Source organism: Hemitrygon akajei, chromosome 5 (genome assembly GCF_048418815.1).
Source record: "Hemitrygon akajei chromosome 5, sHemAka1.3, whole genome shotgun sequence".
NCBI lineage: Eukaryota > Metazoa > Chordata > Chondrichthyes > Myliobatiformes > Dasyatidae > Hemitrygon > Hemitrygon akajei.
This window is the reverse complement of record NC_133128.1, coordinates 41,887,072-41,899,291: the sequence shown is the minus strand read 5'-3', so window position 1 is coordinate 41,899,291 and position 12,220 is coordinate 41,887,072. Positions and strand designations below refer to the sequence as shown.

Below are 12,220 nucleotides of genomic sequence, written 5' to 3'. Positions count from 1 at the left end.
CTTCAACGGACCTCTCTATCTTTGCTGGTAAGTGACCCAGTTACGGGGTACGTAACAGTACGGACAAAGCAGATAGAGAAGGGCGATTAAAAACAAAAGATGTAGCGTGAGGATGCTAAGTAAATAAACCAAAAGTGACAGATAGCGATTTAAATTGGGGATTTAAACTGCACTACCTGGAATAAAAGAGGCAGATTTAATTGTAGCATTCAAAAAGAACAGAGTGTCTGAAAGGAAAGAATCTACAAGGCTCTGGGGAGAGGGTGTAGCTAGATTGTTCTTCCATTAGAAATGGTAACGATTCCACAAGCTAAAGGCCTTCCTTCCATGTTATAACCATTCTGAGGTTGTATGTCCTCTGGCTCTTCTTTCCTCTGTAAAGAGGAAGTTTATTTCTGTCTATCCAATCTAAACCAGGCAACAAGTCATTACGACCTTATCCTCCGAGGAGATCAGTCACAGATAATCTTGACTCTCGTTGTTACTAAAATTCCTCCACTGCAGAATTACTAGCTTCTCAAAGAATCCCATCTGTGTCAATGGTTGTACAGGGTAAATCTAACAACTCTTCTCCATCATGCTGAGGTTAAATTATATGCTTGTAAATCACCACTTATGACTTGTCCTTTTAAATATTGGCATCTGGCCAATGGCACAACTTTGGATCCTTATGAACTCTTTATATTTAATTGATAGGGCTCCAGAGAGCAGCTACAATTACCTCAAACATGAGATATTGTCAGCAACTTGCTTTGAAATGTTATGACAATGCCCATTCCATGTAGATAATTTCAACTTTAACCATGTATCAGCCTAGGTGGTGGTGGTGATGAGCACATGATTTCAAGTATCTCTTCCACCCACAATGGAATCCATCCATAATGTTCCCTGACAACAGCTAAAATGGGTTACTCTCCAATCTTTTCTGATAGTTTTTGTCATTCTTCATATCACTGAAGATGGTGTTCTATTGTTACATATACTCTCCAAATCTACCTGACATAGTCTATATTGAAACTTGTTATTATGGCACTAGTTACTTTACACTGTGAGGGGAAAAAAAACAGGTTATTACAAATATTAATTAACTAAAGCACAAGTGTAATTCAGAAAGTATGTCAGTATGGTACCACAGGTATAAAGTAAAATTAAGTGCATAACTGCATTTCCGTATTTATTCCAAAATTGCTAGTTGTTTCAAACTCTAAGAATTACAGAGATTAAGGAGCAACTTCAGATTTACGGAAGGAGTAAAAGTTATGAGGATCAACATTTCAGGCCATGTCTCCCGTCTCAGACAAAAACAGTGGGTTCAGAATTTTGCTTTTAAAAAAATAAATTCTCTGGTTGACTCTTTGTTTTTGACAAATGAGCCACTTCATTTCAAAAGTTTTAGTCTAGTGCCTAAAACATGTGCAAACTGATTATTATGTCTAAGAGAAGTTGTTTCAGGTTTGAATCCAGCAGTCTAGACATGAGGTCATTTTTATTTCATAGATCAGGGAAGAAATTTTTCTAATGTAAATGGGTAGCCAAATTCAAGTTTTTGACCAGAAGTTCAAATTGCAAATTCTCAGTTACTAAATCAATATAATATTAATGATTAAACATCATGTAATGGTAATTCAATCTAACTAGGTTAATTAGAAAACCCACAAATCAGAAAGCATGCATTAAATTAGAAAAGGAATAAGGCATTCAGTCTCTCAAGTGTTTTGCCATTTATTTTGGGCATAGCTGCTCAGCACCTCTATTTCCCTTGTTGCAGATCACCTGATTGCTATTACCAACAACAATCTAACATTGTGTTGGAAAGGTCTGCAGACCTGGCATCCACATTCATTTGGAAGAATGTATTCCAATCTCCACCATCTTTTGTTCTCAGAAACAACTTCCTTATTTTAGCTTTTTTACTCCATCAAGGGATCTAAACATTTGCTCTGCATCCCTAATTCACCCCACCTGCAAGTCAATAGACCAATACTCCAGATGAGCTCAGCAAGTTCTTTTCCCTAGATGATGCTAATTAACAATGATTTTAATTCTAGATATGTTTTATTTTTCACCAACAGCCTTGGTGGGAATTGAACTCCAGTCTTTGGGTTTATGACCCAGACCTTCTGGATGCTTGTCCACAACTTAACCATGGTTACTGTACCCTGGTCCAAAACTTCCTCGCCTTTACTCTATTGAAAAATATCATTTTAAACACCCAAGATTAACTCTCAAACTTCTAAATAAAGGAATACACGGAAGCTTTTGAAAACCTCACGTAATTTGATTTTGTTTTATATGTAGACTGCTGGTCTTGTTCAAAGGCTAATGCATCAATGCCATACTATGGTGGGTGAAGGTAAAGAGAGAGTCGGATCAAAACTCTTTTCCAGTTATACATCACTTTCTCACATCTGTACTTCAGCTTCTGAGATTTCTTCTTTGCTATTAGGAAGATATTCTAACTTGCTCATTCGCCACTTCCCACACCTCGCCATAGTTAACCCACTCGCTTAGATCAAGGGGGTTAGAAATTCATCCCTGGTCACCTATGCTTAATTTGTAATATACTAGTGGTAGCCTGCTTCTAAAATTTCAGTTCTACTCTTCAGCCTCTACAATATTGCATGGTTTGTTCATCACCATGGACGAATTTTCATAGCCCTTTCCATGTTCCTTTCATCATAGTTATGTTCATACAGTCTATTATGTCTTTCAATATAGTGTTTGCAGATGACACTTGCATGGAACCAATTCCCTGGCCCTTCATCCCAGTCAAAATAACAAAATTAAGGCCATTCTAAAGACTGCTGGAAAACACCATCATCTGGAGACGAAATCTTTCAATTTGATATTGCTTCCCCTATTCCATTAACAAATCACATCAAAAGGTTCTACAACATATAACAAGTTTGTATTTTTAGTCAGATTATAGATGGATAATTCAAAGTTCAAAGTAAATTTATTATCAAAGTACATACATGTCACCATATGCTACCCTGAGATTCGTTTTCTTGCAGGCATACTCAGTAAATCAGTGAACTGTAGTTAACAGTAATAGGATTTTTAAAGTTGAAACTATCATTTTCAAACCAAAGTGATCTATAGTTTTGTGAAACCAGAGTAAATCAATAGGATAATGAAGGTGAAAATTGTGGCTGTAAGATTCTGCACTTTGGTTGTTTAGGTTAATCATCAATTCCTTTTGTTGTTAAATGTCTCCAAATTGAAAGACTGGCGTATCAGTGCTGGTTTAACTTCTGCTAATAAATATGCACCATAACCTATTTTATGAAACAGCTGAACGCTTGTTGGAAAGCTGAATCTATGGATTTAAATAACAAATCTTGGGCAGTAGTGAGCATTTGATATACTTCATGGTAAAACTGAAAAATAAGAGACAGTATATTTAAGTCTGACACCCCTGAATTGAAAATACATGAAACTGTAATACACGTACAGGGAACCTGGTGTGGTGGACCCGCTTTCGAATTTGATCTTTGTTAACCGGGTGGGGGAGGTTCGCTCTGCTATGCGAACGTAATCCCTTATCAAAGCGAGATGTGAGATTTCGTGCTTTTATCGAGCCTGTAGATACTTGTAAGTTTCCAGTAAATCCCGGGTCCTCACTGAATTTCCCAGTGGTCGTGATTTCAGCATTTTTCCCCGTTATTGTGAAAAAAACTCAGCACATTCTCCCAAACAGCTCCAAGTTACTCACCAGTTTCCGGCTCTTTTCAGATTTCCCCCCAAAATATTAATACATGAAAAGGCAACTTCTTTCAATGTGCCTTCGCGACCTACAGCTCGTTCAGATCAGCGACAAGCAAAGCGAATTTTACCCTTCCCATCCGCACACAGCTTTTATGATCCAGCTTGCTGCCACATTTCTAACAGGGACAAATTACTTGTAACTGTCTACAAAGTCCCGCAAGACGTACGGATTCGAGGTAGGTTTACCATGACAAAGCCTAAACCCGATAACGCCCAAAACTTGTAAACGCAAAACCGTTCCCGTTTCAGCCAGAGGCAGGAATTGAGTGAAAGGGAGGGCGGGGGACAGAGAAATCAAACTTACTTCAGCATTTATCACGGCGATGGCCAAAAGGACCAACAACGGAATACTTTTGAATACCTGTTTAAAACAAAACAGAGATTGTAAATGCAAACGTTGGACGAGGTGAAGACGGATGGGAAGTAAGATCAAAAGCAGCCAAAGCTGGTTACCATTTCTGAGGGGGTCGCAGCTGGAGCAGCAGAGAAAGGGTGGTGGACAAGAATGCAAGCTAACAGAGCCGGAGAAGGGGATTTGGAGCAGCACTCCGAGATTTAAAGGAGGACCACACCCCTCCTCTGCCGTGCGGAACAAACGCTAAAGCACCCGATCGGCAAGAGATTATCAAACAGTGACGGGACGCCGGCGGAGCCGAGGACACGTCCTTCACACTGCGCGATGTCTCCACCGAGGAGGCAGCGAATTTCCAGCGATCTTCCCCTTTCTCAGACCACACGGGTCGGGGGTAAGGGAGATTGAAGGAACAGCTGTAGGAATTTGCAGTTGTTATTGGAGGAACCCGGATCACGTGACGGTTTAAAGACGCGAACATTGGCGTGAGAGACATTATTCTCCAAGTCACAAATTGTTGCGGCCGGTTAGATAGCGGAAACTGGAGAAAGTTTGCAGGATCTTCCAGCGTTCGGACTGGGCTGCTTTCTCATCCTGTGCCATAGATTTTCCTTTAATAATTTCACGTATCCGTGTATAACTTCAAATGAACATCTGAGTCTGGGGCGTTTTATAAATCTGGAAACTGAGAAAAAAATCCACTATCTACTTTTGCCTCTAAAATTGGTAAATTGGTATTATTGTCACGGAGGAGGTGCAGTGGAAGCGCTTATCTTGCCTAACGTCCATACAGAACAATTCTTTATAATAATGCATTGAGGTAGTACAAGGGAAATCAATAACAATGCAGAAAGTGCAGGTAGACAATAAAGTGCAGGGTCATAATAAGGTAGAATCTATCATCATAGAGTCATAGAAAAATACAGCACAGAAACAGGCCTTTTGGACCATCTAGTCCGTGCTGAACCATTTAACCTGTCTACTCTCATTGAACTGCATCCAGACCATCGCCCTCCATACCCCACCCATCCACTACCTGTCCAAACTTCGCTTAAACGTTGTAATCCGGCTCGCGTGCACCACTTATGCCGGCAGCTCATTCCACACTCTCACAATCCTCTGAATGAAGATGATTCCCCTCATGCTCCCCTTAAACTTTTCACCATTCACCCTTAATCCATGGCCTCTAGTTGTACTCCTACCCAACCTCAGTGGAAAAAGCCTGCTTGCATGTAACCTATCGATACCCCTCATAATTTTGTATACCTCTAACAAATCTCCTCTCAATCTTCCATGATCCAAGGAATAAAGTCCTAATGTGTTCAATTTTTCCTCGTCACTCATGTCCTCCAGGCCCAGCAACATCCTGGTAAATCTTCTTTGTATTCTTTCAACCTTATTTACATTTTTCCTGTGGGTAGGTGTCCAAAACCATACACAATACTCCAAATTAGGCCTCACTGTCATCTTATATACAACTTCAACATAACATCCCATCTCCTGTACTCAGTATATTGATTTATGAAGCCAGTGTGCCAAAAGCTTTGTTAATGACCCTATCTACCCATGACGCCACTTTCAATAAATTATGAACCTGTATTCCCAAATCTCTTTGTTCTATCACACTGCTCAATGCCCTACCGTTCCCTGTGTAAGGCCTACCCTGGTTGGTCCTACCAAAGTGCAATATCTCGCACTTGTCTGCATTAATTTCCATCTGCCATTTTCAGCCCATTTTTCCAACTGCTCCAGATCCATCTGCAAGCCGTGATAGCCTTCCTCACTATCCACTACACCCCCAGTTTTGGTGTTGTGGGTGTCATCCGCAAATTTTCTGATCCAGTTAAATATATTATCATTCAGATCTTTGACATAGATGACAATCAACAAAGGACCCAGCACCAGTCCCTGCAGTACACCATGAGACACAGGCCTGCAGTCAGAGAGGCAACTCTCTGGCTTCTCCCACACAGCCACAGTCTAATCCAATTTATTACCTCTTCCTGAATGCTGAGCTACTGAACATTCTTGACCAGCCTCTCATGTGGGACCTTGTCAAGTACCTTATTAAAGTCCATGTAGACAAACTCCACTGCCTTGCCTTCATCCACTTTCCTGGTGACATCCTCAAAAAACTCTAAGATTGGTTAGACATGCATGAAGCCATGCGGACTATCCTTAATCAGTCCATGCCTATCCAAATACTCATGTATCTGGTCCTTGGCAATTTCTGCACTTGCCTCCAATAGGGTCGGAGGGAACACCTTCAGGCCCTGGGGATTTATCCACCCTGATTTGCCTCAGGGCAGCAAACACCTTCTCCTCTGTAATTTGTACAGAGTCCATGAAGTTATTCCGCTTTATCTCATTTCTATAGACTCTGTGTCCATCTACTTAGTAAATACAAATGCAAAAAAAAAAATTAAGATCTCTCCACACATGGATTACCATTCTGGTCTTCCAGAGGACCAGTTTTGTTCCTTGCAATCCTTTTGCTCTTATCATATCTGAGGAATCCGTTAGGATTCTCCTTCATCTCGTATCCTAGAGAAACTCCATGCATTCTTTTAGCCCTCATGATTTCTTTCATAAGTGTTCTCTTGCATTTCTTATACTCCTCAAGCACCTCATTTGTTCCTACCTGCCTCTACCTGCTAGGCACCTTTTATTCTTAACCAGGGCCTCAATATCTCTTGAAAACCAGGGGTCCATAACACCTGTTATCTTTACTTTTTATTCTGACGGGCACATGCAAGTTTTGAACTCTCAAATTATTGCTTTTGAAGGCCTTCCACTTATCAAGTACACCTCTGCCAGAAAAAAGCCTGTCCCAATCCACATCTAGCAGATCATTTCTAAAACCATCAAAACCAGCCACTCTCCAAATTTAGAATCTCAACCCACGAGCCAGTCCTAACTTTTTGCATATTTACTTTGAAGCTAATGGCATTGTGGTCACTGGATACAAAGGGTTTCTCAACACAAATTTTTGTCTCATTCCCTAATAGCAAATCCAGTATCACACACTCTCTCATTGGAACTTCTATGTACTAATTAAGGAAACTCTTCTCAAACACGTTTGACAAATTCTATCCTATCTAGTCCTTTTTTACAGTATGGAAGTCACGGTCAGTGTGTGGAAAGTTCAAATCACCTACTTTAACAACTTCATGTTTCTTGCAACAGTCTGCAATCTTTCTACAAATTTGTTCCTCTAAATCCTTCAGACAGTTGGGTGGTCTGTAATATAGCCCCATTAATGTGGTCATACCTTTCCTATTTCTCAGTTCCACCCATAATGCCTCACTAGTCGAGTTCTCCAGTCTGCCCTGATGGAGCACTGCCATGATATTTCCCTGACTAGTAATGTCACCCCTTTTCCTTAAATCCTGCTCTGTCACATCTAAAACAATGGAACACCAGAATATTGATCTGTCGGTCCTGCCCCTCCTGCAACCAAGTCGCACTAATGGCTACAATATCATAATTCAAGATGTTGATCCGTGCCCTGAGCTCTCCTGCCTTCCCTACGATACTTCTTGCATTGAAATATGTGCAGCTCAGGACATTAGTCACACCATGCTCAACCTTTTGATTCCCGACTTTGTCTGAGGTCTTAGCAACATCTGTGTCCACAACCTCTGGCGCTCTGGTTCTCATTCCCCTGCAACTCCAGTTTAAACCTCCCCATGCAGCATGAACAAACCTTCCCACTAGGATATCAGAACCCTTCCAGTTCAGGTGCAAACCGTCTCTTCTGTATAGGTCCCATCGTCCCTTGTGAGAGCCCAATGATTAAAATCTTACGCCCTCCCTTCTACATCAATTCCTTAGCCACATGTTAAACTGGATAATCTTCCTATTTCTGGCCTCACAAGCACGTGGCACAGGTAGCAATCCTGAGATCACAACCCTGGAGGTCCCATCCTTTAACTTAGCACCTAACTCCCTGAATTCCCTTTGCAGAAGCTCATCACTCATCCTACCCACGTCATTGGTACCTACTTGGATCTCACTTCTGGATGTTAACCCTCCCACTTAAGAATGCTGAGGACCCAATCTGAGATCATCTGGACCTTGGCATCCGGAAGGCAACATACAAATGGGAATCTTGTTCTCGTCCACACAACCTCTTTTCTGTTCCCCTAACTAATGAACCCCTTATTACCACAGCTCACCTCTTCTTCCCCCTTCCCTTCTGAGTCACAGAGCCAGACAGGGCCAGAGACTCGACTGCTGTGACTTTCCTCTGCTCGGTCATCCCCTCCAAAAGGATCCAAAGTGATATACCTGTTGAGGGGAATGGCCACAGGGGTGCTTTGCACTGGTTCTTTTACCCCTTTTCCCATCCTGACCATCACCCAATTTCCTGTGTCCTGCACCTTAGGTGTAACTACCTCTCCATAGGTCCTATCTATTGCACCTTCAGCCTCCCAAGTGATCTGGAGTTCATCCAACTAAAGCTTCTAACAATCCACGTTAAGGAATTGAAGCTGTGGTTGGATGCACTTCTCACAAGTGTAGTTGTTAGGGACACCAGAGGTCTCCCTACCTTTCCATATCCCAGAAGAGGAGCATCCCATTATCTGGCCTAGCATCTCTACTGTTCTAACTGAGCAAGTGTAAAGGAGGGGAAAAAGCTTTACCTACAGCTTTTTGATTTTACCTTCTCTGACTGAAACCTCTCTTCGCTGCAGCTTTGAAGAGCTAAAGCCTCAGAATCTCCACTCTAACTCTGTCCACTCCAACAATGGCTGCTCTACTTGCCCCTGCCTTACTTTAAATTGTTCTTGCTAATCAATCCCAAACACCAATTGGCTGCTGCTGAAAGCTCCAAAAAACCTGCTGTGAAGCAGCTGCCTTTAATACTCAGTCAGTGAACCTGAGTGAATTCTGCCCTCTCAAGTTTCTGATCTCTCTGATTGGTCTCTGCTCAAAGCATATTAGCATTCATAAATCTGTGTATTGAATACAGGAGATGGGATGTTATGTTGAAGTCGTATAAGACTTGATTTAAAGCCCTGTGTGCAGTTTTGATCACCTGCCTACTAGAAAGATGTAAATAAGATTGAAAGGGTGCTGAGAAAATTTACAAGGATTTACCGAACTTGAGGACCTGAGTTACACTGAAAGGTTGAATAGATTCGGACTTTATTCCCCAGGTTGAGATTTGATAGAGGTGTACAAAATTGAGAGGTATAGTTAGGGTAAATGCAAGTAGGGTTTTTCCACTGAGGTTGGGGGAAACTACAACTGGAAGTCATGAGTTAAGGGTGAAAGGTGAAAAGTTTAAGGACAACATGAGGGGGGATTTATTCACTCAGAGGGTGGAACAAGCTGTTAGCACATGTGGTTGATGTAGGTTCAATAGGTTTCAAAGGTACATTTAATGTCAGAGAAATATATGCAATATACATTCTGAAATTCTTTTTCTTCAACATTTAAGAGAAATTTGGATAGGTACATGGATGGGAGGGGTATGGAGGGCCGTGGTCTGGGTGCAGGTTGATGGGACTAGGCAGATTAATGGATCAGCAAAGACTTGATGGGCTGAAGGGCATGTTTCTGTGCTGTAGTGTTCAATGACTCTAAATGTGAAGGAATGCATTTTGAAAAATCAAACCAGCATGGGACTTGCACAAGGAATGGTAGGGTGACAATGAGGGTAATGGCACAAATGAACTTGGGAATGCGTTTTGTTGAAAGCATCATCACATGTAGACAGCGTGGTGAAAAAGGAGCTTAGCATGTTGGCCCTCAGTCACAGAGTATAATCATTGGGGTGTTATACTACAGTGTTGGTAAGGCCGTACTTGGAGTACTATGTACAACTTTGGTCATCTATAACATGGTTAAATTGGAAAGAGTGCAGAAAAGATATGAGGATGTTGTCAGGACTAGAGGGTCTGAGTTCTTATAGGGAGAAGTTGGCCAGTTTAGGTCATTATTCCCTAGAATGTAGAAGAATAAAGGTCAACCTCATAGAAACGATTAAGGTCATGTGAGGCATAAATCACAGAAATCTTCCCTGGTGTTGAAGAGTCTAAAACTAGGGGTGATAGGTTGAGGGTGAGAGGGGAAAGATTTAAAAAGGACCTGAGGGGCAACCTTTTCACATAGTGAGTATATGGAACAAGCTGCTCAAGGAAGTGGTTGAGACAGGTACAATGGTATCGTCTAGGAAGTATTTGGATAGATACACAGAGGGACAAAGCTTACTGGGATATGGGCTGAACAGAGGAAATTGGGACCATCTGGTGGCATTGCAGTGGGCATGAATGTCTTGGGCTGAAGGGCCTCTATCTGTGCTGTATTGCTCTATGACTTCATAACGATGATGCAACAAGTGGACTTCCAGAACAGCTTCAAAGTTACATGCAGTGCATTCCAACAGAATGTCCTGATATTGAATTGACTTTATTACCTACATCCTTCATATACACTACAAGTAAAAATCTTAACGTTACGTCTCTGTCAAAATGTGCAATTTATGGTAATTTATAATAAATGTATGTACAAAAGGACAGTCAATATAACATTGAAATTCAGTTGCATCAGCATGAACTATACAGTCTGATAGCCTGGTGGAAGAAGCTGTCCCGGAGCTTGCTGGTCCTGGCTTTTATGCTGCGGTACCACAGTCGACTTTCACTAATCCGACTACCTGTAATCCAGTTCCTTCAATAATCCGGCACTGAGTTCAAATTTTTTGCGCAACTGTAATTTCAAATTTCCTGGGCCACCGTACCAATCTGCTGCACATTGTTTTGGTTGCGCTAGATCTGTTCACGTGTTGGTGCGCTCTTGTAAGCACTGACAGGCGATTCCTGCTTGTTGTGATAGTGACTGAAAGAAACAGATGTGCATAAGAAAAACAATGAAAGACGGAAGAAGTTCAGAACTAGATAAAGTGCTGATAACGTGGTTTAACCTTCGTGTAAGTGAAGATGTTGAACTATCTGGAGATATGGTGAAGGAACAAGCAAAAGTGTTTCATGAAGAACAAGGACTAGATTATAAGTGTGACAATAGTGAAGTCTGGCTTCATCGGTTCAAGCAGCATCACAGCTTACAGTTTCGTGCAGTGTGGGGTGAAAAACGTTCAGCAGACGAGGAAACAGCAGCAGAGTTTGTTGACGAGTTTGCCAAGTTAGTCTCCGATGGAACATTAAGCCCTGAGCAGGTGTACAATGTTGTGCCAGTTTCAGCACCAGTTCCTGACGCTTCACTCATTTTTCAAGATGAAGATGTTGATGATCCTGACAACCCCACACTTGCAGACATGTAACTTTGCCTGAAGGTATATTAAACATCTCACCTTAGAAGCAGAAGTGCTCAACTTTTCTGTATAAGTTAATTCCTGTACATTTACCTGTACCCTTTATTTGATCCATGCCTGTACAGTATATTACTTTATTAAAATTTCACTTGCTACTCATTTAATATTTCTGTTTCATTATTATCTAACTTGTACTGATATACATGATATTTTAAAGGTATGATGAGGCGGTTAGCTATTGCTTAATGTGATCCTTCTGTAATCTGGCATTTTCACTAATCGGGCCTCAGGTCCCAGTGGTGCTGGATTAGTGAAGGTCGACCTGTATTTCCTGGATGTAAGCAGCTGGAACAGTTTGTGGTTGGGGTGTCTCAGGTCCCCAATGATCCATCGGGTCCATTTTACACACCTGTCTTTATAAATGTCCAGAATAGTGGGAAGTCCACATTTACAGATGCACTGGGCTGTCCACACCACTCTCTGCAGAGTCCTGCGATTGAGGGAAGCACAGTTCCCATATCAGGCAGTGATGCAGCCAGTCAGGATGCTGTCAATTGTGCCCCTGTAGAAAGTTCTTAGGATTTGGGACCCATACCAAACTTCTTCAACCATCTGAGGTGGAAGAGGCACTGTTGTGCTTTTCTCACCACACAGCCGGTATGTACAGATCAAACACGAGGAAATCTGCAGATGTTGGAAATTCAAGCAACACACACAAAATACTGGTGGAACGCAGCAGGCCAGGCAGCATCTATATGGAGAAGCGCTGTCGACGTCTCGGCCCGAAACGTACAGATCACGTGAGATCCTCGCTGATGTGT

At 41.7% G+C, this 12,220-nt stretch overlaps 1 protein-coding gene across 1 annotated transcript in view; it reads right to left on the bottom strand.

The window, feature by feature from the left end:
• Positions 1–4,499, bottom strand: part of fstl1b (follistatin-like 1b) — a 120,682-nt gene extending 116,183 nt beyond the window's left edge. Inside the window, exons 1-2 of the mRNA XM_073045339.1 lie at positions 4,222–4,499; positions 4,073–4,129 (exon numbers count right to left, since the gene is read on the bottom strand). Coding sequence (XP_072901440.1) covers positions 4,073–4,129; positions 4,222–4,224 — 60 coding nt within the window. The 5' untranslated portion in view covers positions 4,225–4,499. The remainder of the gene's footprint in view (positions 1–4,072; positions 4,130–4,221) is intronic.
• Positions 4,500–12,220: the final 7,721 nt, after the last annotated feature.